The sequence below is a fragment of the Papaver somniferum genome, chromosome 4, assembly GCF_003573695.1.
Source record: "Papaver somniferum cultivar HN1 chromosome 4, ASM357369v1, whole genome shotgun sequence".
Classification (NCBI taxonomy): domain Eukaryota; kingdom Viridiplantae; phylum Streptophyta; class Magnoliopsida; order Ranunculales; family Papaveraceae; genus Papaver; species Papaver somniferum.
In genome coordinates this window covers 97,502,900-97,528,588 of record NC_039361.1, presented here as the reverse complement: position 1 = coordinate 97,528,588, position 25,689 = coordinate 97,502,900, and the positions used below count along the sequence as shown (strand labels likewise).

General features: G+C 35.1%; 2 protein-coding genes across 2 annotated transcripts; one reads left to right on the top strand and one right to left on the bottom strand.

The window, feature by feature from the left end:
* The first annotated feature begins 6,549 nt into the window (after window positions 1–6,549).
* On the top strand, window positions 6,550–10,769 carry LOC113276166 (glycosylphosphatidylinositol anchor attachment 1 protein-like). Its single transcript, XM_026525736.1, has 6 exons — window positions 6,550–6,998; window positions 7,115–7,206; window positions 7,934–8,033; window positions 8,381–9,197; window positions 9,328–9,461; window positions 9,727–10,769. The coding sequence occupies exons 1-6, from the start codon at window positions 6,901–6,903 to the stop codon at window positions 10,595–10,597; spliced, it is 2,112 nt and encodes a 703-aa protein (XP_026381521.1). The 5' UTR covers window positions 6,550–6,900; the 3' UTR covers window positions 10,598–10,769.
* A 580-nt stretch (window positions 10,770–11,349) lies between these two features.
* LOC113276165 (transcription factor MYB46-like) lies at window positions 11,350–13,211 on the bottom strand. The gene is made up of 3 exons (XM_026525735.1): window positions 12,839–13,211; window positions 12,572–12,701; window positions 11,350–12,482 (listed from the first exon to the last, which is right to left on the bottom strand). The coding sequence occupies exons 1-3, from the start codon at window positions 12,978–12,980 to the stop codon at window positions 11,591–11,593; spliced, it is 1,164 nt and encodes a 387-aa protein (XP_026381520.1). The 5' UTR covers window positions 12,981–13,211; the 3' UTR covers window positions 11,350–11,590.
* Window positions 13,212–25,689: the final 12,478 nt, after the last annotated feature.

Sequence of the window (25,689 nt, the reverse complement as noted above, 5' to 3'; positions counted from 1 at the left end):
AAATTTCCATGCAAGAACGTTGTCTTGACATCTAATTGCTCGAGCTCTAAGTCAACCTGCGCCACAAATGCTAAAAGGACTCGGATAGATGTGTGTTTAACTACCAGAGAGAAAACTTCATTATAATCCACACCTTCCCATTGTGCATATCTCTTAGCCACTAACCTTGCTTTGTATCGTACACTACTAACGATACCCTTAGAATCTGGAATTCCATCCTTTACCGTATAGACCCACTTGCACCCAATCTTCTTTCGACCCTTAGGAAACTTAACAAGTTCCCACGTGCGATTCTTGTGAAGAGACTTCATCTCCTCATCCATGGTTGTTTTCCACTCAATGACATGAGTATTACTCATTGCCTCCTCAAAGATAAACGACTCATCCTCAAAAATAGATAATGCGAAAGACGCATACTCATCAAAACCATAACGGACTGGTGCACGTCTCTCACGTTGAGACGTCAAGGACGGAATATTCTCAACTTGTTGCTGTGTAGATTCCTCACTAGGAACCTCAAACTCAACTTCATCTTCTACAAGAGTTTCTTTTTCTTCTTCTATAGTAGATGAACTAGGAACTCTTTGCTCCACCTGCATCGAATCATTTTCAACACCGCTACTATTATCACTTTCAATTTGAGAGTCCCAACCTGTGAACTTCTTTGAATTAAGCATCACTTTGTCATTAAAGGTCACATCACGACTAATTATGAACTTATTCAATTCTGGACACCATAGACGATATCCTTTCACACCTAATGGATAACCTAAGAAAATTGCTTTCTTAACCGTAACACCCAACTTATCTTCTTTCACATGAAAATAGGCTGGACAACCAAACACCCTTAAATTAGAATAGTTCACGGGATTACCAGTCCATACCTCCATAGGTGACTTACACTTAATAGTTGTTGATGGTGATCGATTCACTAAATAGCACGCCGTATTCACTGCTTCAGCCCACCAAATCTTGTCTAAACTTGCGTTTGACAACATGCACCGTGCTCTCTCAAGTAACGTTTGATTCATTCTCTCCGCTATTCCATTTTGCTGTGGTGTTACCTTGACTGTGAAGTACCTAACGATACCTTGTTCCTCACAAAACTCCTTTAGTGGGTCTTAGATGTATTCACCGCCATTTTCGGAACGTATCTTCTTAACCACACGACCAAGTTGTTTCTCTACCATGGTATTCCACTTCTTAAACACCTCGGTGACTTCATTCTTATGCTTCATGGTGTAAAGCCAAACTCTCCTCGAAAAGTCATCGATAAAGGTCAAAAACCACCTAGCACCTCCCTTAGAAACTGTACGAGAGGGACCCCAAACATCTGAATGGATGTAATCTAACATATCCTGTGTGTGGTGTACAACGGTACCAAAACTGCTCCTACATTGCTTCCCGAAGATACAATGCTTACAGAAATCAAGCTTGCAAGTCTTTTCACCTCCAAGCAAGCCTTTACTACTCAACACGGACATACCTTTCTCACTCATATGCCCAAGACACATATGCCATAGACGTGTTGACTCTACCTGTTTCTCATCAATTGATTGAGAAACCATAGCTCCACGACAAACTATACCTCCTTGTAAGAAATATAAATTACCAAGTCTTTCACCGGTCATCTTCAAACTACCATTGTAGAATACCTTCAAGAATCCATATTAAGCAACATACTTGTATCCAAGAGATTCAAGTACTCCCAATGAAACCAAACTCTTCCTCAAATCTGGAACATGTGTAACCTCTGAAAGTGTTGTGATAACACCATGCGAACGAACCTGTACCGTACCAACTCCAACTGTTTTGCAGGCATTAGAATTTTCCATCATAACCGTGCCACCATTCACTTCTCTATAAGTATTGAAACAATACTTTGAAGGACACATATGATATGAAGCACCGGAATCAAGCATCCAACCATCATTGAGATAACTCTTTGATGTAACGGTTAACACTTCCTCATCAAAAGCACACACTGGTTCTTCTAAAACTTCACTGCCTTCAGCAACCGAAGCAACAATATTCTTCGAATCTGATTTCTCATGTTTCTCAACTCTTTCCTTAAGCTTGAGACAATCATCCCTAATATGACCAGTTCTTCGACAATAATAACACTCAATATCGCTCTTTTTGGAACGATTCTTTGACTTGGACTTCTTATTACCATTCTTTCCCCTATCAACAAACAAGCCCTCAACTTGTGCTTCATCGCTGAACTCTTTCTTCCTTAATGCCTTAACTTTTAAAGCAGAGACAACATCATCGAAAATCAACTTTTCTTCATCTTCGTCGTCTTCATCGGTTTTCCCACTCAACAAATAGTCAACGAAAGCATCATACGATGGAGGCAAAGAATATAATAATATCATGGATTTATCCGTATCAAAGATATTGACACTGATATTAGACAAATCAGAACAGATCTTATTAAACTCATTAATATGATCAATCATAGACTTACCCGAAGACATCCTAAAGGCATGGAGTCTACGCTACAAGTAAAGTTCTGAAGTCAAATCCTTTTGTAAGTAGAGCTTATCTAACTTCTCCCACAACACCTTTGCAGAGGTTTCACTCGAAAAATTATGAGTGATCTCCCTTGACAAACATAAGCGAATAGTTGAACACGCCTCCAAATCAAGGTCATCCTACTTCTCATCATTCCAATCCTTTGGCAATGTTGTTGGCTTCTCCTTGATTGCTTTGATTTATTTCATACTAACAAGAATATATTTTACATCAGTTTGCCATGATGTGAAATTATTCTTCCCATTGAACTTGATAATATCAAATCCATGCACCTGCGAAAATCCACTTGATGTAGAACTAGACATCTTCACTTTTAACTACGATCCTCTCCACGCTCACCGCACCATTTGTTAGAATTAATGCCTTAGGATTAACCTCACAAGACACTAATAGTTCTTTGGATCAACGTAGAACTAAAGAAAACAGAAATAAGATGCACTAAACGAAACAAAGAAAGACATAAGATCATTTAAATTATCGACAACAACTTCAAGCTTCGATATTAATGAATCAAAGGCATAAATATGTGTCCATTACCATAGTGTTCTATTTAATCCTCATATCATGTAAAAGACCCTTAATAAAGATCTTATTAGCCATTGTTTTAGCCATGAACAAACTTTCAAGAGACTCCCAAAGATGTTTTGATGATGTAGCATCCTTGATCGCAGCATGACCTTGCACCATTCTAGCGAGATGAAGACGAATCTCCGATAAACACTTTTTATCCATATTTCTCCATGCATCAGTAACATCTTCTGACGACTCCACATTTTTCTCTTTCTGTTGCCTCACCGGTGGACCTTTTAAGGCATCATCCAAATCTAGCACGACAAGATAATCTTTCATATTCATCTTCCATAGACTAAAATCAGAATTCCCATCAAACCTTTCCATACGATAAAACTTCAATTCTCCATACTTTTCCATCGCAGCAACTCCTTCTCGACTATCCACGCTCATCGCACCAATTGTAGAAACCAGTAGAGAGTTTACCCTAAACAGAGATATACTACTACACGTTCGTCTCGAGTAAGATGTTCTAGCGATTAAACACAATATAGAAAACTAAGAAGAGACAAGGACGATTCGACAAACAAAAGATTTCACTAATTCCTTGAAAAACTCTTACACAGATTTCCTCACAAAAACTAGTCACTCAAAGCTCTGCCACAATAAGAACTCTAGCTGCTCTTTTCTTTTCTCACAAACAGACGTTTGTTTTTCCCTAAGAAGAAGATATCTAAACCCTGATCCTAAAGACTCCTTTTATAGATGACACAAACTTGTTCTACAAGAACTTCCTAGGTTATTTTTCTACCTAAAATAGATAACCAACTCAACTAGAAAACCACAGAACTTGGGAAATACCCAAGTAATGTTTCTGACCCGTTCTGGAATATTCCAGAACTTAACGAAACAAAACCTAACATAAAGTACGCATACTTTGGCTCAAGGATTTTGGACTTACACAAGTATGAGTTCACATACAATGTTATATCCAATCATGGTTATATATTCTAAACTCTCATTTCAATCATTGAAAATTTCTTAGAGGATGTTATATATTTGTTATTCACAAACTATTTTTCATCAAAGCGATTTTCAAGTTATTGAAATAATCAACATGACTTTTATCACGAGTAAAGATGAACTTGGCCAAAGCGAAAGCTTACCAACACATATTTCAAGAAATAGATAAGCGAGATAAACTCAGCTCGAAATAGCAAATGTGTATAATCGAAGTCTATATAGCAATACGACTTTTGTTTCAAGATAGGAGATAGAGTAGATAGACTTTTGAGTGATAGATAAGTTCAAGTCTCCAGATACCTTTTTGTCGATGAAGTTCCACCAGTTCCTTGAGTAGTTCTTCGTCTTTGCATGGTGAACGTCGTGGAGTCTAGAGCTCAACTACACTTACTGTCCTAGTCTAAGACTTAGCTATAAGTAGACTAAAAATCAAGACTTATAGTTTTGGCAACTAAACTTGACAAACAAGCTTGAGATAGAAACGCTTGCGAGTTCGACCGAGCAGTGCTCTAACAATGTTCATGCTGTGATGGACCATTATGGTGCAACAAAAACTGCGACATGAGAAATGGTTCAGCTCTACACTTAGCCATCTCTGTCAGCTGATTGACTCAAGTGACTGTCTATCTGACTGAGTCAACTCGGTTTGGCTCGGATTTGACTCATTGACCTTGACCAGTTGACTAGACTTGACTGTTGACCCGTACTTGACCTTGTACTTGACTTTGACTGTCAATTAACCGTCAGTGGACCGTTAGTTGGCATATGACTTAAGTGATTTACCAGTCACCTGGGATGATTCCATGTGACGTTTCCAGATAATTTCCTGCAATTTTTCCTAGTACTCTGATGACCAATTTTGACATAAAACTTTGAATGGACAATTTAATAAAGAAAGGGATGGTAGAATACTAAAGAGAACATTAAGAAAAATCCGATGTAAGTTTATGAATTTACTTCAGATGGTGAGGATAATGATGATAGTGGCCAAGGATAGGATTTCTAGATTGGAAATCTTGAAGTTGACGTGGTTTGTCATAAAAAATAAGTGGGAACTCTGATGAGTCTGCGAGCATGATGAGTCTTTACTATCATCATTGACTCGCATACTAAAATTTGGGTTTTGAATGCCATTGATAGTCTAATCTCAGTGTAGGTGGCTTAACAGATAAAAGCTATAACAATTGGTAATAAAAGATCTAGTGATGATCAGATTGTTTGGTCGCATAACAAAAATGGGGAAGTAACAATTCGAGATGCTTATGATTATCTTATCTCTAATAGGATGGACAGTGATTTGTCTAATCTTGGTTGGAATTTTTTGTGGAAGTTGAACTATCCACAAAAAATAAATAAAAATTTTATGGTTGTTTTGTCATAATAGACTTAGTTTAAATGAGTCTTTATACCAGAAACATAAGCTCCCACCCGGGTCGTCGCTTGTGTGATAATGACTTTGAAACAACTAACCATCCGTTCTTTAGATGCAGGGTGGTTTGGTCATTATGGAGGAAGATAAATAATTGGACTCGTTTTGAGCCAGTTACTGATATTTTTTCACCCATAATGTTCAAGTATATGTGCAGATTTAAGAGGAAAATTGGTGGGGTGGAATGGCAGAACATTTTCCCATTCATTCCTTGGACTATATGAAGATGAAGGATTTTTAATAATATGCTGTTTGAAGCTACTAAATTCCCGGTAGGTGCTTTAAGAAGAGTTAGAGAATTTCTACAAGTTATGAGCAAGCAGATGAAGGAAAAAGTCACAGTCAAGGATGTAGTTTACCGTGGGTGCGCCCCAAAGATGGTTACTGTAAGATCAATTGTGATGGTGCTTCAAATCAACACAATTACGCTGGCATTGGTGGAGTGATTCGTGGTGACGATGGTATTTTTCAGGCATGCTATGCAAAGCACATTTACAGAAATAATAGTAATTTAGTTGAAGTACGGGTAATAAGGGATGGTATACAGTCGGCGCGAAAGTTGGGCATAGAAAAACTAGAGGTGCAAAGCGACTCGACTTATGTTGTGATGTTATGTAACCGTGATGAAGTTGTTCCATGGATTATGAAGAGGTTGATGGGGGATATAGAAACATTGAAGGAGGAGTTTGAAGACATTGTTTTTATTCAAAGATATAGAGAAGCAGATGGGGTGGCAGACTACTTAGTGAAGGCAAATGCAGCAAAGGAGATGGAGGGTGTGTGGACTATGAAATTACATAGTGCGGATATTTTTTCTGATAGAGCCACCACTAAAAGAAATTACACAGTGCGGATTTTTTTTGATAGAGCCACCACTAGAGCTGTGAGAGTTGAGTTTTAGTGTTTGACCTTTGACCAATGTATCTTAGAAAAACGATAAAGATCGTAATCAAATAACATGGAAATGACTTTGAAAAAATGTCTCAACCAATGACGGAAGATTTCCAAAAAATCTCTCAAGTCATTTAAAATCTCATTTGACTAACCCCTATAAGTTTGTGTAACACGGCTAACTGCTAACACCAGCGATGCATTCCAAGCTTCAGCATCGCCTTTTACGACTCTTCCTTTACCTTTCGCTTCTGCTTTGCTTCGATCTCCCAGTGACTTCCCCATCTTGTTTATCATCTCCCTCGTCATTATCGTCTTCATCATCCTGAACAACGGTTCCATCAGGGATTCAGGATTGATTTTCTGCTCTCAACGGGTTCATCAGGACTAAACCAATTTTGAATGTCCTTTTAAGTTTGTCTCATGTACATCTAGAACTAGGTCTCAGCTAGAAGAACTAAATAGTGGAGGGTGGTGAATCTATCCATCTTAAATTCTTCTCGTCGATCATGGAGAATGGTATTCCGGATTCTCAGAACCCTAAACCTAAACCTCGACCCATTGTCCGTATCGGCATCTTCTTAATTTCTCATAATGTCTTCTTTAGGTAATTCATTTTCTTCTCTTTCGAATTTCATTTTAGTAGTAGATAAACATCCTGACCTAATTTTCGACATTTGCTTAAGATACTGATCTGAATATTTTTGGGTTTTCTTTTTTCAGTGTTATATGCTGTATTGGAGGGATCTTAGCTCTCTTTTTGCTACCTCTAATGGCTAAAAATAGTTACATTTCTGAAAATGCTCTAATGCCAGGTTTGAATTGTATCCTCTTACCTTGAATTGATTCTATAGTGAATTACTTAAAAGTTGGTTGAGCTTGTTGCAAAATAAAGAATCCCAATTGTCATAATTAGTGTAATTCATTTCAGTTGTCATGAGGGAAAGGGATTTAGGCTCCAATTACTTTTTAGGAAAACTCTTAATTGATCCGAACATGATTGAGTTCAAATATACAGTGGATAGTTTTTTCATGGCACTAGTGTATTTCCATTACAAACATGATACATTTGTACCGACAAGGTCTGCATATATAATATATACTTGTAACATCTGTGTAACAAAGACACTACTTTTCAAAATCTCCCCACATCGACACGTTTTAATGTTGGTACTTTCTCGCGATGGACCAGTTTGGCACAGCAACAGCTCTGATGGCCAATAAACTTTAATGTTAATGCAACTCAGTTTTACAAAGCTTGAAAATTTAGAATAAAGAAAATGAAAGAGAAGAAAAAGAAACATGGCTGTTTTTTTCTTAAACTATAATAAGCTTGGTTTTGGCCATTATTATTACTACCCGTGCCTCTGAATTTTTTATTATCAGCTAGTTGTGGCGGACACTGAAACTCGTACCCCGTGTCATTGGTACATAGCTTCTCATTGTTATCAGGTTTCAAGATAGTGTTTCGTAGTTTTCAGAGTTTAAAACCACGGCTTATGAAGCTTACATGTTGAATATGACGTAATTATTGTTTGTCAGGTTCTGCAAATCCCATGTTCTCTCGTTATGATACAATGGAAGCTAATAAGCTGGTTAAGGATATAATGTCCATGTCCTTAAAGCCAGAAGAAACTGGAATGTATGTATTCATCTTTAATTTGTATTCTGCCATATTCATTCTGTAGACATTCATGGTTTCTTCGGAAGCTGTGACAATTTATTTATCTTGTCACATTGGTTGTAGTGACCAAGGGAAAGCTAATTGCGGTGTGCATGGTCTGTGGGATTCTCTAGTTTATTCAATTTTGTAAAGCCTACTGTTACAACTTAGAATGATCCTTCTTATCGAGATTTTGGTTCAGTTGTAAAGTTACACCATCTGCCGTGGTTCATACTAGCGGCTATCAAAATGTTCGTTGCATGCATTTGTTGATGATTGGACCCAACTTAGTTATACTATGTGTCTTAGTTTGTGTACTGATGCAGAGAAATTGCGAGATTGCTCACACAAAGAATGGAAGAATCAGGTGTTGAAGTTTATCACCACAGATTTCATGAGAAAATTAGTCAATTTCGTATCCTCCACTTTTTCTCAGATACCCCTTATACAGGGTTGTTGCTTCAAAATACTAGTGCCATACATGGAATAAACACTGTTGGTATCATAAGAGCACCACGCGGTGACGGAAAAGAAGCAATAGTATTTGTGACGCCTTACAATTCAACAAAGATTGAGTTAAGTGAGGCTCTGTCGATAGGTCTTGCATACTCAGTATTTTCCCTACTTGGCCGTGTCACCTGGCTAGCAAAGGATATTGTTTGGCTGGCTGCAGACTCACGATATGGGGAGTATACATCTGTTTCTGCTTGGCTTCGAGATTATCACACTCCAGTATTTAATGGGCCAGAAAGCAAAGAGAATCCTACCACAGGGGCTGGAAACACTGATGTCTTTAGACGTGCTGGTACTATGGCCGCAGCACTTGTCATAAAAGTCGTGGAGAAACATGAAGAAACTGAGAAGGATACACTTTGTATATACGCTGAGGCATCTAACGGGCAGATGCCAAACCTAGATCTCATCAATACAGTGCATTATTTGGCAGTACATACACAAGGTCTGCGTGTAAAGGTAGAGAAAGTATATTGCCTGCTCAACTTAGCATGGCTCCAAGTTATGGGTCAGATTCTCGAGTCAGTTAGCAAAGTGGCTAAAGGCTTAAATTCACAGTGGAAGTTTGGTATGCCGGCTGCAGAATACGTGGACGGCACAGCTACACTTGCTAGTTCATTATATTATCAAGTAAGTAGCGTTGTCAAGTTGGCTAACCTTGCCCCTCTGTAGATTATTCCTCTGAACTGTGGGGTTGTTGGGGATCTTTGTTGACACTTCAATTCGATTTACATGCCCATTTTTTCTTTTCTTATGACAGGCCATAGGGGTACCGACTGGGTCACATGGTGCTTTTCGTGATTACCAAGTTGATGCAGTTACTTTAGAGATATCACCCAGAGGTTTTCTAAATAACGAAGGCAGACGGACGGAGTTTCTTCTAAGGGGTGGCAGGTCAGCTCATTTCCTTATGTTCCCTTTGTAATTTATCTACACTCACTAGTTTCTAAGACATGTTTTTAAATGAAAGACAAGTTTTGGAACACAGTTACTTGAATTTGCTTATGCGAGACATTAGTCAAAATATTTAAACGGACACTTTTTCGATGAATTCATGATTTTGGAAATTTGTAGATGACTAGTTGTAAAATTACCTTCACTGTTGAACTGTTTCCTTCTGTTAGATGATATTCTTATATGTTGGGGTACTTTGGTGCAGGTTGATGGAAAGTGTAGTCCGTTCAGTGAACAATCTTCTTGAAAAGTTTCACCAATCTTTTTTCCTCTACCTCATGACATCTCCCAGTAAATTCGTCTCAGTTGGAGTCTACATGATTGCATTTTTATTGCTCCTTGTGCCACTTCCTATAGCTGCAGCAGCTCTGTATTCTGGTGCTAAAAATCTGGGTTCGAATCTGACAAAAGAAAACCAAGTACCTGCTTTTTCCTCTACCGCAAAGCCTGGAGTTCTAAAATCATGGAGATGGTTGCATGCTGCAAAAGTGGTATTTATAATCCACTTATGGGCTACAATAGTTTCATTACTTCCATCCTTGATCAATCACATTCCTGAGATGACCCCGACGAACAACATGTTTATCTGGGCCTCCTCCTCCATTTTCATCCTTCTTATCCTCTACTCGATGTTGGGTTCTCCTTATTCATACCCTACTACTTCTGGATGTCAAAACAGTGAATGGGCTACTCTGAAGTCTGTGATGATCGCAGTTGCTTCAATTGGTTTAGGTCTAATGTCTATCATCAACTATGCTACAGCTCAAATCGGGGCTATCATATTGGTCCCCATGTGTTTACTAGTTCATCCTTTAAAGCTCACAGGTAGATCAGGGAACTCAAAAGCATTCTCGTTGATAGCTTTTAACTTAGTGGTGGCAATGATTGGGTTTCCTCCGGCAGGGTTAGCCTTAATCAAGGGTTGGTCAGAAGGGTTTGGTGCAGTGAATGTAGGTGATTTCTGGATTTGGGCAGAGTCTTTATGGGCATGGAACAGTGCCACTTACCTCTATGTGGTATTGATCCATTTTCCTTGTTGGGTATTATGCATGCATATTTTATTGCATCCATGTTAATACTAATCTGTTGTAAAATCTCCATTAACGACACCGTAGTGGGTGTTTTTTTTTTTTCCTCAAGTGAAGTTCAGTATCTTTAGATTCTTCCGATTTTGTTTGCAAAAAATATTCAGTTCTGTGAAGCCTGGTTTAGGAATCACTCTGTTATTCCACATCAAAATTCTGCTTAGTGGTAGTCCCATATTGTAGCAAGTAAAAAAAATTACTTCCAAATAGTAGGGTTTCTGAACCTTCTGGTGACTTTGATTCTATATGGTCCACCCCCATAATCATATAGAGGAGGTTAAATGGTCTAAGTATGATTAGACAGGCAATAAATGCCATTAACCCAATCTCGGTTTTCTTTTGCTAATACACCATTATTGAAGTTTGCTGAAATATTTACAAAAATGATCATTTCATGTGCGTTTTCTTTTCCTATGAGCAAAGAACTTCTAGAAATCCCAAAACCCATGGTCAAATACATGAAATCCTGCAACTCTATTTTGTTTATGCATATGTTTTATTTTTATTTTTTATCATTGTTCCTCATTGGCGGAATATGCCAACCTAGTCCATACAGTGTTGTACAGTATTTCGATTTCTTTGATCGTTACACACAAGTTAAACAACATGTTTATAGATATGGTGTTAACTGTTAACAGATTCCTCTTTTAATTAACGCGATTGCGTGCATCACATGCATTTTATACAATCAACTCTTAATCTTCGCTTAATTGGATGCTGACTAAAGTTGTATATGCATCACATGAGTATAATTTTGTACAGCTTTTATTCTTGTAAGCTGAAAGTATTACAAAAAACCAACAAGAACAAACATGAAGAAAACTTATTACAGTAATTTGTAAAATAGAAGAAAGAAAACAAGAAAAAGATAATAAACTGAATATTACAAGTTTCTGTATATTGATTCGCCTTATGATTGCTTACCTCTATGCTTGCTTGAAAAATGAAAACTTTACTGCATATCCCTGCTCTTTGAATTACAAGCTAAATTTGCTCGAAGAAATCGTCCAAACTCGTTTCGGTTAAATCTTCTGTTAGAGTTGTGAAGAAGAAGCTATTAAGATTTTCAACATTATTTTGTCTATTCAACTGATTCTGATTTTGATTTTCCTCCCAAGAACTTAATTTCACTTCTTCACATTTTATCTCATTCGCTTGAAACCCAAACAAAGACTCTAACTTGGTTTCTGCAGTGTCCCAAGAAAAACCTTCATTTTCAATCATATTGTTTGTACCAATAACAAATTCCCCATGACAGTTATTTGTACTGGAGCTATTATCATTCATCCCATTGTTGTTCATAGATAATGTGCTTACTCTTGAAGTCGAATTATCGGAAAAATCAGCAGTATCAACAACCTTCAAATCATCATAAGACCATGAACTCAAATTTGGCATAGAAGTGAACCTAAATTCTGGGTTCATCTCTAAATGGTTTGTGTTCTCTAAAGGCGTCAAATTTTGTTGCTGACATTGAAATACAAGTTGTGAATTTTTCGTTGTACTCATCCCAATTGACTCATATGCAGAAGATTGGAATTCAGACAATGGAAATGGATCGAACACTGGTTTTGTTAGAAAGTTGTCTTTCGAAGAATATTCACCAACTTGTGGTTCGTTAGGGAATAAGTAGTTTGAATTATCGTTAACAAACGACTGTTGAGGATGAGATGCTTGAAAAATGTTGTTTTCTGTCCCACTAGCAGTATAAATTTTGTTATCTATTCTTCCATGGCCAATCTCAGTATTCAATAAAGCTTTATGAGTATTCGGATCAATTCCTTGCTGTTTCAGTTTCTTCTTCAAACTCGAATTCCAAAAGTTTTTAATCTCATTATCTGTTCTTCCTGGTAGTTGTGCTGCAATTTGTGCCCACCTACACAAATAACCCAACATGAATATAAATAAGTTACTCAAAGAAAACAAAAACCAAAACAATTTGAGACTGGCCATGATGAATATTACCTGTTCCCCAAAACTTCATGAAGATAGATTATGTGATCTTCTTCTTGTTTCGAAAACAATCCTCTCTTAAGATCTGGTCTTAAGTAGTTTAACCATCTCAGTCTACAACTCTTTCCACATCTTTGCAGCCCTATAAGCAAACACATTGATTCAACCATGTCATTCATTTAAAACTTGGCGTCATTATTCCCTGCGATTAATTAATGTTAACAAACAATATATCTAACATGAATGAGAATATTAATTTTATGTTTTATATCTATATACCAGCTTGTTTAGGAACAGAACTCCAGCAACCAACACCAAATGTAGTAATATGATTGAACAATTTTTGATCTTCTTCAGGAGACCATAAGCCTTTCCTGAGCTTCTGCTTCGAAGTACTGCAAGTTTGTAGTTGTCGCCCCATTTCGTTCGATATCTTATTGAATTCCGGTTGATGATGATGATCGAGACGAAATGGGTTGATCTCTTTTGGCGGGTTCAACTCGAAGAACAGGCCAGTTGTTAGACCAGTCTCTTAATGGTTCCAAACATTTCAAATACTTATATATATGGTGATCGGTTGAATTATGATGATGATGATGATGTTCAAAGAAGAATAAGAAGGAAGTATTTTACAGGTGGAAATATGAATTTGTAAGAGCATGCACATATATAAAAGACTAAATAGAAAATGAGGTATCTTTAACTTAATTCATGCTTAGATTTCAAGTTATGGGGTCCATGAGAGATACAGGGAGAGATAGAAAGAGAGAGATGAAGCAATCAAGTATCATTGAAGCAAATTTGGTGCTGCTTTTGCATTGAAATGGATTGATATTTAAGATATCTCTATCTTTAGAAAAACTAAACTAAATAGCAACAGCTATATATCTCACTATATCTCTGCAATTAAACGTGTTTCTCTTATAGACAAATCTTTTTTTGTGTCTACATGAAATTGAAAGAAACACTACTATTATATTATAACTTATATTTATTCAATGTTTTCTTCTTTTTCACAAACTTTTTTATCAACTTAGTTGGTTTTCTCATTTTGTTAATAAGAAATGGATATGCCGACAGAGACAAGCTTAATCATGTAGGGGTGTACTGTAGGGTCTTTTTTTTGTTATTATGCTTTGAGAAAAGATTTTGATTACTCAGCCGGACTACACTTCTGATCCCTTATTGTTATTGACTACAAATTGCTTCTATCGTTAAGAAATTGCTCTCATATCTACCGCATAGTGTCATTGGGTCACTGCTTGCATATTTAAAATCTCAGCCAGTGAATGAAATAACAAATAAAATACATGGTATACAGGAAAGAAAAAAGATTTTGAGTTTGAAGGGCAAGAAGGAAGCAATTATCAGAGAAGGTTATCAGCACGACTATGAATGCTTCAAAAAAGAAACACGGCAATGAAAAATTTAATCCTTAATTCAATCAGAAAATATGGGGTGTTTTAATTTTTCTTTCTTTTAGGGAAAAATACCTTTTGAGAAGAGTTTGAAAAAGTTCATTTGCTTTCTGAGATATTAGACTCTCAAGTTTCAAATGTTTCATCATCATCTTCGAAATCGAATACTGTCTCGTGTAAAAGGTTTTTATGTCAAAGAGTAGTCCTTTTTTTTTATCCGTAAAGATTCTTAATCATGAATATACATCAGAAGAATAATAGACCCTAGATAGTTTCTTGTTGCGATGTATATTTCGATTCTCTGTAGATACCCCCAAGATATTCTCATCTCACGCATGTTTCCGAGTAATCAACGATTATGTACCATGCAGATAAGAGCCGGTAAAAGAAGAAAAAAATTTCGATTATCAAAACATGTATGTTTCGATACACTCAAAGATAGTTTTTTTAAGAGAGCATCGTATTAATTTATATATAAGGTGATGCCTTACTTAAGTATGGAATACTTCTCGAGAAGAAAGAAATCCATCGACTAATCCAGGGTTAATTAATAACAATATGGATTGGATATCTGTTCATAACTTCATATGATGAAAAGTAAATATTAAGTTTTCGAATGAGGGAGATATGAGAGAAAACAAATTTGCTTAGAAGTAATTTTCAGGCTAGTACAGGACATGATTGACATTATTATAGAGTACAGTATAGTAGCTAGAGAATAAGGGTATCTAATCAGTCATGGAATAGTACGCTATTCAGCTGATTATAACTGTCACTAACGGCTACTAGTCCTTTTCTTATATGTTTCACTTTTTAATTTCCGTATATTTAAATTAGGTGAGATGTTAAGGTTTAGTTAATTAACTATCGTCATTAATAATGAACAGAACCCTATTAGAGAAAATAGAAGAGGACCGTTTCAAAAAAAAATGAAAATAGAAGAGGAGAGGAGAACAGAGAAAGGAAACGTATTGATCAGTAGACACTAGTCACTACTTAGCTAAGTAAATTGGAAACTTTGCAAACAATTCCCTTACTTTTTTTGGAACATAGCTTCAAGACCTTATGGACTGATTGACATAACAAACAGATCAAATGTGGCATTACCAAGCACCAGACTAAAAATATTCCACTGAATGAAAATTTTCCGTAATTGAGGGAGTAAAAAAAAAAAATCGAATGAAAAACATCTATCATAAGACGGGATTACTGTTGAAATTAAAAGTATTGTCCAAAATTTATTAACAACAAAAACTTCAAATGTCAGAATTACATAAGCAATAAAGGACTATTCAGTCATCGCGCCTATTCCTAACCCGTATTAATTAAGTTACTGGTCTCGATGGGAATGGACAAGGTTAAGCGTACGTATAATTTTTGAGATATAGCATGCACGGGCATTTTGTTAACTTATGTCTTAATTAATGTCAAACTTACGCATTGTTATGTGAGTGAATGTGTTGTTGTTGGTGTTGGTGACTTGGTGTTACTCAAAACTTAGAAAGAAGAAGATGAAGGAGAAGATTCCTATTATCCTGTCTTGGCATGGGTTTTAAGATGACGTAGTCTTTGCTTTGTCTTTACTAGGAAGAAGGAGAAAAGGAAAGATATTAAGAAACAATGATGCAACATTTGGTCCACCAGTCATCATGCATCTACATGTGGACATATATATTTATATGTCCATAGCTAGATATGTTTAGATTATGATTACGCCTTTCCTAAGTTACCAGCCAGATGATAAGAATGGGAAGAAAAAAAAACAGCATGATACTCGGACGGTTAAAAGCCCTAGCATACAGGACCATTACTGTCGGAACAAGTCTCATATATATTATCCCTTGCGCTTAGGTAAAGTTTCTTGTTCGGCTAACATCAAGTTTTGGGCAATTTTTATCTTGCACATTTTGTGATATTCTTGTGTTGTATGAGAGTCATGCATGCATGCAACCCCCCGCACAACTTTGCCATGTGTGTACTGTACGCACAAGAGGAGCTACTCTAGCTGGCTAATAATAGAGGAAACTTAAAAAATACCCCTCATTCAGGATACTCACAGAATCAAAATACTTTACAAAAATTATTCTTTAATTTCTTAGAGTTTAATCTGTAGTTTGAACAAACTAACATTTCATGCTCAGGTACGTACTACTTCAGTTCATGCTTAATAAAACACAAGTTCAGTTTCCTGAAACCTGCATTTTTAAACCTAATATACATCCCCCAAGGCTATATTTTTAACAAAAGAAGGTAAATCGCAGAATTACATGGCTAGGCTAGGCTAGCCAGCCAACCAACCCATTTTTACAACAGGAGTCGCCGTTAATAATTACAGTATACTTTTTTCAACATTGTACGACTAGATAGTTTATATTCACCTAGGTCTGGACCAAATATTAGGGCAATCTTTTTAGGCTTTACCTAAACCAGATAATAAACGTGGTTAAAGTTGCTCACCCGATCAACTGCAATTTGCAGACGAAAGTTTTTGATTCAAGTGATTTTCTATGTTCCACCGAAATAGTAGTCTATGGCTTAATTATGATGATACGAATCTCATATTATTGATTCAGTCTTTGTAAGCATATGCTTAGAAAATTACCTGGACTCACCAAAGTGATCCCCACACCACCCGTAAAATGTTGGGAGATGCATGCATCAATTTAATCAAGTAATCTCCGCCCCTTTAAAAGACTAAGTCATATGAACTTCCATGTCGCATGGTGAGTGTGACACCCCTCTCAAATTAAATTAGATAAAATTTTTGGACATTAGTAATTCTGAAGAGGACAAGTGGCGGGACTCTATTGGTCGGAGCATTATAATTTGAATTACACTACGTTTACACCCTGTATTTAGCGGGCCTTTTTAACAGCGTTACCCGAAACATGAGTATACAATACTTATGTGGGTGTTTACACCTAATAAATAACTTATACTTGGTTTACACCTAAACTTAATTGTAAGTTAAGTAGGTGGACCATACTCATGTTAACTAGTAACGTACTTTTAAAAAAATCATAAGTTTTGCATGGGAACGGAATTGATTTCGAGACCCACGGGTTGTCACAACTGTCACCTATCCATTGAGCCATTAGTTCTTTGGAGATCAAATACACACATGTTTTATTGATATACGTTTAAACCACATATTTGTATCATAACCAATATTATCTCAACTTGAAACCCCAAATCAAACAACGCCACACCAAATCAAAAAAGCAATCACCAAATCAAAAATCCAAAGCGACGGGGTTGAGATTGATTTTACGTGCGGTACAATAATATGCTATTATCAAGTTCTAGAGCTTAAAAACATAAAAAACCACGAAGTAATAAGAACCTTTTTTTCCGGTTCGCCCAGCCACACCGAATTAAAAATCCTAAGCGATGGGGTGTGACGAAGCCGAGCCACACTAAATTAAGAAATCCTAAGCGACGAGGCGAGGTTAAACCTAGTCACACCAAATCAAAAGTCCTAAGCATGCATCGGGACGGGGCAAGGCAAAGCCGAGCCACACCAAATCAAAAGTGCACCACGAGGGTGGGGTGGCGGGGGGTTAGCCACGCCACAACAAACCAAAAATATGATAGATGGTTTTCAGATCACAAAATTGGTTAAAAAGACCAAAATCAACAATTCCTGGATGAAAAGGACATTTAGATTTTGATACTGTTTAAATGGATAAAAATGTAAAAATAGCTAGGATGTAAACAGTTTCATCCTACCCATTTTCAAATACTTTTTTCTTATTTTTACTTTACATCAGGATGCATTCAGTTTCATCCTTGCTATTTTTTAAGTTTAAGTCAGGATGAATCCAGTTTCACCCTTGCTATTTTTTTGGTGTCCATTTCACCCACACTAATTTTTACTCGTCCATTTGAACCATATTTTAAAAATATTTGGACAAATGACCCATTTTCCGTTTTCAGATCCGGCCGGTGCATAGCACGGGCACAAAATCCAGTTAATCTTTATACCATTGGCACCTAATTTACTAAAGTTGACGGTTAATTTGCGAAACATTGATTAGTGTGTTTCAAGGCAGAAGTAGCTAGGGATGAATCTGGCAAAACAAGTCATCTCGATAACTAGCCACAAAATACATATGCAAATCTTACTATTCAAGAGATAATCATATCATATCATATATCTATATATAAGAATATAAGAAGAAGAAGTAGTGAAGTGATACATAGTGTGGAAAAACGTAAACCCTAATTTCAAACAAATATATAAACAAACAAATCTTACATTTCTTTCTCTTCACCCTAACAAGTTACTATACAATTTTGTTCCTTTTTAATATTCTTATTTTTGCTTGGGCTCAATTAGAAGATTTCATTTGTTTATCTCTTCAACAAAAAGGAATACCCTACTTTTCTTTATGGCCCTTTTGCTGTCTATAATCCCATTTTGACTAACTGTTTTCTTTTTCTTGTTAAATAATTAATGAGCAGAAAGACTGATGTTTCGTTTTCATTTCACTTCATCAGTTAACTTCAACTTGACATAAACTAATGCAAATAAGTTTAATTATATAATGATATGAAAATACCATATCAAGACATACATATATATTACGTAACATTTTAGGTGTAGGTTTGAAGTATTCGTGGCTCCATGCATATAATTCAGAGTGAAGTTCATTAAAGAGTGCCTTAGAATAAATATATAATCAACTTCAATTTTTATACATTGTCAAATCATTATGCTAAGCTGTTAATACTTCAAACTCAATCTCATTCAAAGTTTCAAATTTGTTACAGGGTTTGGGAAGAACCAAAAACAAGTGACTCCTAAAAAAAATATAAATAAAAGTTGATTAAAAAGCTCGTAATTAACCTGGCTTGATTGTGATATACCAAATAAGACAAAATAAGGTCATTTTGAAGTAAAACACAAATCCCCTTATCCACATATTTATAAAAATGGCTAATCTATCCTTGATTAATTAACACTAATAAATATGATTAGGATAATTAATTTAATTAGTTGATTAAAATTTTGAAATTAAGTTTTATTTTAGATTGAACTCATGGATGTGGGTAGATTTTTGAGATCTTTTTTGTTTTTAAGAATTCAATGGTAACAGAAATGAAATCGTACTACCCAAACATTTATAAATATAGGATTGTAGAGCTGCTGGGCGATTTTATACTCAAAATAATAGAAGGAATCAACATTTTCAATTCTGAAAATATGAGAAGTCGGCAAAGTCTACGGATGAAGAACATGCCGACTATATCTGGCCGACAAGGTATGCGGATAAAGAACATGCCGACCACTTATGGCCGGCAAGGTCGATAAAAAAATACCCTGTCGACTATTAGTCAACAAGGTATTAATTTCATAAATTGCCGACTAAACTATAGTCGACAAGGTAGGAGGATGAATAACGTGCCGACCCTAAATGCTAATTTCAGAGATGAAAAGTCGGCATGGTATTCAACCTTATACCCTGCCGACTATATTTTAGTCGGCAAGGTCGACAAAAAATACCCTGCCGACTTTTGGTTCTCGTTTTTTTTTTTTTGATTTCACATGAATAGTTAGAGTGTAAAAGAAATATTTTGATTTTTTTTAATATGTTTTGGTCGGCATGATTTTTTAATATGGACAATTTGGTCTTTTAAGACCTTTTAGACATCCCTTAGTATACTAGTTTGGATAGGAATAAAATGGGTATTATCCCAATGTCGCCGTGATAATTAACTAGTCTTATTAGTTACATCCATGAGACTAATCGCTAACGACATATGTAACATGTGTTTACGTGTGACATCGTGAATCTAACGTACGAACATCATCCTATACGCATTCGGAAATTTTTGAAATGATCAATTTTTCTTACTCAACTTTTACGACTAATTAAGGTGGCTTAGCAGAAATCAACGAGTTGATGATAGATGAATTTCGACAAGACCACTGTATAAGTGCAAGAATATATGACCAAATTGAAAATTTAGTCTTGATAAAAATGATTATTCTTAGTTTCTTACGACAAGCTAGCATCCGAAAAAATTGCTTCGAAAAAAAAGAAGCATCAGACAAATTACTGAACTAGGAATTACCAATAGGTACCATTATAGTGTTCTTAGTTAGTGGCATGTCCATCCATTAAAGCCCACTAATCAGAGGTTCATAATTAAAAGAAAACATGAAAATGGATCAAATTTTTTAAGCCCAGGTCATGCACACGTGTGGGATATACTACGCGCATTTTTAAAATTCCAAAAACACCCTTATGTATATAAAAGTAGAGTAACTAAATTTCATTTCACTTTTTTGTTTTCATTTTAATTTCTCTTATCCAAACCGGGAGAGCTGCTAGAAGAGAATTTTTTCTTAGGTTTTCATCGCCGAATGCGAGAATTATTTCGATTTTGTTTGATTAACCGAGATTTAGTTAGTTTTAATGTTGTTTTATTTTATTTTAAGCTATTTAGATCTTGATTTTCACCGTAATGGAGAAATTCAATTGAGATACGTACATGAAGTTGTTGCTACCTACAGATCAAGATAATCAACAAAGAATCAGTCAAGGTATGTGGTGTATATTTTATTCTTAGGTTGATTATTCAATTCATCTCAATCTGTTGTTGGAGATCATTATAGATCTTAGTTTTTATTTATTGATGGTAGCACACATAAATCTTAGTTTTAGGTTTATTTTTGTTTTGGTTTGTTTTTTATGAATCTTGATCGTAATTACTCAATTTTTTGGTTAGATTATGGTGTTTTTAACATATTTGAACTATCGCTTTGATTATCTTGTTGTTTTCGCTTCTTTATTTTATCAAATTCGTGCTTGTTTGTTGTTTCAAGGGTATTATCCAGTAGTACATATGTTGCATACCGATACAAATTGCTTTTGATTCTTTTTTATTTTTAGTTTTATCTTATCACTTGTTGTTGTTCGATCCATAAGTACATATCTTCGATACTGAAATAAGACTCTCTCGATTCCGATTTTTTGATAGATTCATTACATATGGTTGTTTTTTAGTTCATGAATTAGCAGTACATATGTGTCATACTGATACAAACTGCTTTTGATTCTGTTTTATTTCTTAGTTTTACCACTTGTTGTTTGATCCATAGGTACATATATGCGTTACTGAAATAATACTCTCTCGATTATTATTTGTTTGTTCGTTGTTTTTTGTAAATGATGTGTATAATTTCTTTGATCATCTTATGCAGTGGGTAAGCGTATTATATAGTTGATATAGAATCACTGAAATGTGGTTTTTAAGCGATTTTGTCCTGGAATCAAAATCAGCTAATGTTCCGGCAGGGGTCCTATATTTTGTTGCAGATAAATCATATTGTATATACGATGCACTGCAGAAAAATCACAGTATATATACGTTGCACTGCTGAACAATCATAACTTAAAAGCAGCACTCCAGATAAAATCGCAGTGCATAAACTATGTATTGACAAGTGGGTGAAGGCAAGTGCATAAAAGCAGTACATAAAAGCATCACTCCAGAGGAAAGGCAAGCTTGAAGTCCAAAATAATCTCTGAAGAGGTGAGAATCTCTCTTGTGACTTGCTAACTGAACAAAGAATCCTTAAATTTTATACAATTATTCATTACAGTTTAAGTTTATTGAGCAAGTGGTCACCATATAAATTGAGTGCATATTTGATGTATTGAGCATGATTATGAAAGATTGTATACGTTAAACTTTGTTACTTGATATAGTTTTCTAGTGATAAGAAACTAGCAATGTCATTGGTTCTTAAATAATAAAACCACTATTGATATTGAAACTTTAGAAATGTTGGGGATTGGAAATTAATTTTAAATGCCCTTCCACCGAATTGTTGAGCATATTTGTTGTTATCATTTTTTCAAATGGACAGTACCTATGTTTTTGCTAAACCAAATTTAGACGGAACATATCATCTATTCTCTACTGAAACCCCAACTGTCACGTAGAAACATATAGATTTTCTTATCTAAAGGGCAGTTCTTATTTGACAAAGAACCAATTATGGAGCAGGAGAAGAATGGTTAGGTTGTGGATGGGTTTTCCACTAGCAAGGACCACTGCTATTTTGATACATGATTACAATACATATGCGAAATACTGAAATATGTATTGTATTTCTCATTTTTTACTGCATTCTCATGCATTTATAGTGTGTTTGATGGAGTGCGTAATGAGTGCACTGTATTTTCATTTTTTTTTTTGTATTATGATGATGGAATGAACTAATACTCATTTATATCTGTTGTTCATCATGGTCGTGTTAATATTGTTATGTTTTGGTCACATTTACAGGTTCAAGATATTTAGTTCTAATCCAAACACTAGGAAATTTTTAAGTATACCATTTATGTTCTGCAGATTAACTAGTTTTGTTTTTAGTATAACATTTATGTACTGCAAATTCATAGTGTCTAACATACGTAGACTCATATATGTAAGCATAAACATGGGTTTTTAATCAGTATGGAAGTTATGTACAAAAAATTCTGAGTCTTTTTCCGGTTTCTATTAGTGTTGCTTTTTAGTTTCTGAGAGTATATCATATATATATTGTTATATTTTGCAGGTTTATTATCCTCTAGCATATTCTTAGTTTCTGGAGAAGACGTTACACTAGTTTCTGAAGAAGATGTTGCTTCTTGGTCCTCTTCAAATAAGGATAATCTCATGATGTTTGATTTCTTATGATAACACATTTTTTGTTTGGATGAATATATGTTTATACATGTGCATGGTAAAACTAAAGCTCATGAGGATCTGCATACTACAAGTCTTATTAATGCATGCATATAATTTCATCTTTTTAACTTGATTATTTGAACCAATGATAAGTGGTTTAGTTCTTATATGTGCGGGTTAGAGAGTAGAAAGTTGATTGACTACTATTGTAGGTTTTATCTTGGTTGCAGCATGACTTGCTGAGATAGAGAAACCCAAGTTGCATCTGACATGTAGTGGTCTCTAATACCACCAAAGTATGTCTCATTGGTCTCCATGTCTGCATATTGATACTCATTTTTATCTGCTGTTCATCATGGCTGTGTCAATATTGTTAGGTTTTGGTCACATTTACAGGTTCAAGATGCCTAGTTCTAATCTAAACACTAGGAACTTTTTGAATATACCATTTATGTTTATGTTCTGCAAATTCACATTTACAGGTTCAAGAGTTTAACGCACATAGACTCATATATGTAAGCATAAGCATGATTTTTTAATCAGTATGTAAGTTATGTACTGAACATTCTGAGTTTTATTTTTTTTTCCGGTTTCAATTAGTGTAGATTTTTAGTTTCTGAGGGTATATCATATATGCACTGTTATATTTGCTTTAGTAGCTGAATTTTACATGAAATAATGCTCTGGTGTTGGTTGTTGTCCATGAAAGGCAATCGATGCTGCTAAACAAGTTAAACCGGGATTTGGGAAGAGCAATTTCGCTGTTCTGGGAACTATAGAAGGGTAACTTATGAAAATTATGGAGGAAACCCTTGCATACCTGGAGTTAAAAGTGAATGAAAGTGTTTTCAGTCATTATTTTTCTTTCAGTGCATCCATTATGCACTCACTTTCTCAGTATGTATCAGATGTACTGATTTTTTGGTTGTATGTGAAGTACTTGAAATAGTATGTAATAAATCAACACGCCTTGGTTTTTGCTCAAGCTTATGTAATTTTTATTTATTTCTTTTCATTGCATCTATTGCTAATTTTGAAGTTTCCATTGTACACTTTCTTTTTGTAGTACAACCAATATACATTTTTATTTTTTTTGCAGTACAACCAATATATACTGAATTTAAACTTTTTTGTAGTACAATCAATATATACTCTATTTTTTTTGAGTAGAACAAATACTAACTGAATTTAAACCAGTACATGTAATTATAGACTTAAACTAATTAAAGCAGTGCAGCAGATATACACTGAAATTTATCACACACATATATTGAGTGATCACTATAAATTAATGCTCAGATGTAAATTTATTTGAGTTTTAACTGTGTTTTTTATAACCAATATACATTGTAGTATTTTTTCATAGTACAACTAATATACACTGCTAGTATTGAGCACCTTTACTTCCGTAAGAATGTGGCTTTACTTCCATAAGCGTCCAATGCTTGAAGGGATGTCCGCGAATGATTATGCTTCGTCTATCTTTTGTAATTGCGCATCACTCAAAGTATATCCACTCAATCTCATGTTGGCTACTAAAATATGTAAGTCTTTGAGTCCATATCTATACAACTTCGTACCAGGTTTTGGCACAACCTTCCCTACAAAAATTTAGTTAATTTTATTTCAGTGTAGCATTTATGCACTGCACAATCATCATGTCTGAAACACAATCATATATGGAAGCATAAACAATGTTACTTAAACACAATCATATATGGAAACATAAACACATTCATCAGTATTGGCCTTATGTACTGCATACCCAAGATCATTATCTCATAAACCAACATAATGATTTTATAGTACAAAAGCACTGTTATACCTCAGTACAACATATATGTATTGGTATGCAGTGAAAAGAAGAAAGAAAAAAAAACACACCTCATGTCACTTTTGATTGTTATTCAACAGTTTTTGAGTTATGTGTACTGAAAAATCTACATGCAAGAAACACAAACAATCTTATATAGAAGCATAATCAATGTTACATAATCAGTACTGGCCTTATGTATTGCATACTCATATGCCTAAAACACCCAAAATCACATGTGAAAGCATAATAATGGTTACTATTCAGTATGTGAGTTATGTACTTGATGTTCATAGGGATTAAATCCAATGAAAGCATAAAAGACTTATTTCTTAAGTACTAGAGATATGTAATGGTGGATCATTATCTCATCAACCAAAAATAATAAACAACATATTGATTTTTTTGAGTATATAAACAATATAGTGATTTTTTACCTCGGTATTGTATATATGTACTGGTGGATCTATGTGTCAGAAAACAATAAAAACACACCGCGTGTCACTTTGATTGTTAGTCAATCAGTTTTTGAGTTATGTACCCACAAATCTATATGTCATAAAACACAAACTACAAACACAAACACTAAACGCATGTCACTTATGATGATTTTCATCAGATTTTGAGTTATGTACCTCTGATTAAACAGTCAAAATCCAAAAAAAAACATCTTATACGCAGTGATGTATCATATTGGTTAAAATAAATTAGGTTTTTCCCGTACATCATATATGTACTTCTGATTCATACCTTTTTCTGCTACTGATTTCGATACTCTTTTCTTGTTTGTTTGTTTTTTGCTCGCTTATTTGGTTTTTTGTGTTGGTGATTCTTCATAATCATCTTCTTCTTATATAGGAGCAGTACTATCTTCGTAGATTTAGAAAAAAAATCTTGATTCAATATGGAAAATCGAAATCTAGGTTTAGAATTTAGAGTTTTGGTTTCTCAAAGATCGGAATCTAGGTTTTTGGTTTGTGATTCCTTGATTGAATCACAAGAATTCTCTTAGAATAGAGAAGGGAAAGGAAAAACGAAGAGAGACGAAGATAGAAGGTGTTTTTGCTAACCAGTGGGTTCGAACTTCGAATAGAGAGAAGACGTTCACACGTATCATGGAGGGGCAGCCAGGTATTTTCCATCTTGTAGACCTAAGAATAATATTAGTTTTCGGTTGGACCCAGGAATAAATAGCTATTTGGGCCTAGGAC

Excerpts from the sequence above, each read along its gene's own strand:
- LOC113276165 (XM_026525735.1), bottom strand. The coding sequence starts at position 12,980 with ATGGGGCGACAACTACAAACTTGCAGTACTTCGAAGCAGAAGCTCAGG. Across the intron at positions 12,702-12,838 it reads TTCTGTTCCTAAACAAGCTG|GGCTGCAAAGATGTGGAAAG; the intron begins GTATATAGATAT and ends GTTTGCTTATAG. Across the intron at positions 12,483-12,571 it reads CATGAAGTTTTGGGGAACAG|GTGGGCACAAATTGCAGCAC; the intron begins GTAATATTCATC and ends TTATTTGTGTAG.
- LOC113276166 (XM_026525736.1), top strand. The coding sequence starts at position 6,901 with ATGGAGAATGGTATTCCGGATTCTCAGAACCCTAAACCTAAACCTCGA. Across the intron at positions 9,198-9,327 it reads CTAGTTCATTATATTATCAA|GCCATAGGGGTACCGACTGG; the intron begins GTAAGTAGCGTT and ends TTCTTATGACAG. Across the intron at positions 9,462-9,726 it reads TTTCTTCTAAGGGGTGGCAG|GTTGATGGAAAGTGTAGTCC; the intron begins GTCAGCTCATTT and ends ACTTTGGTGCAG.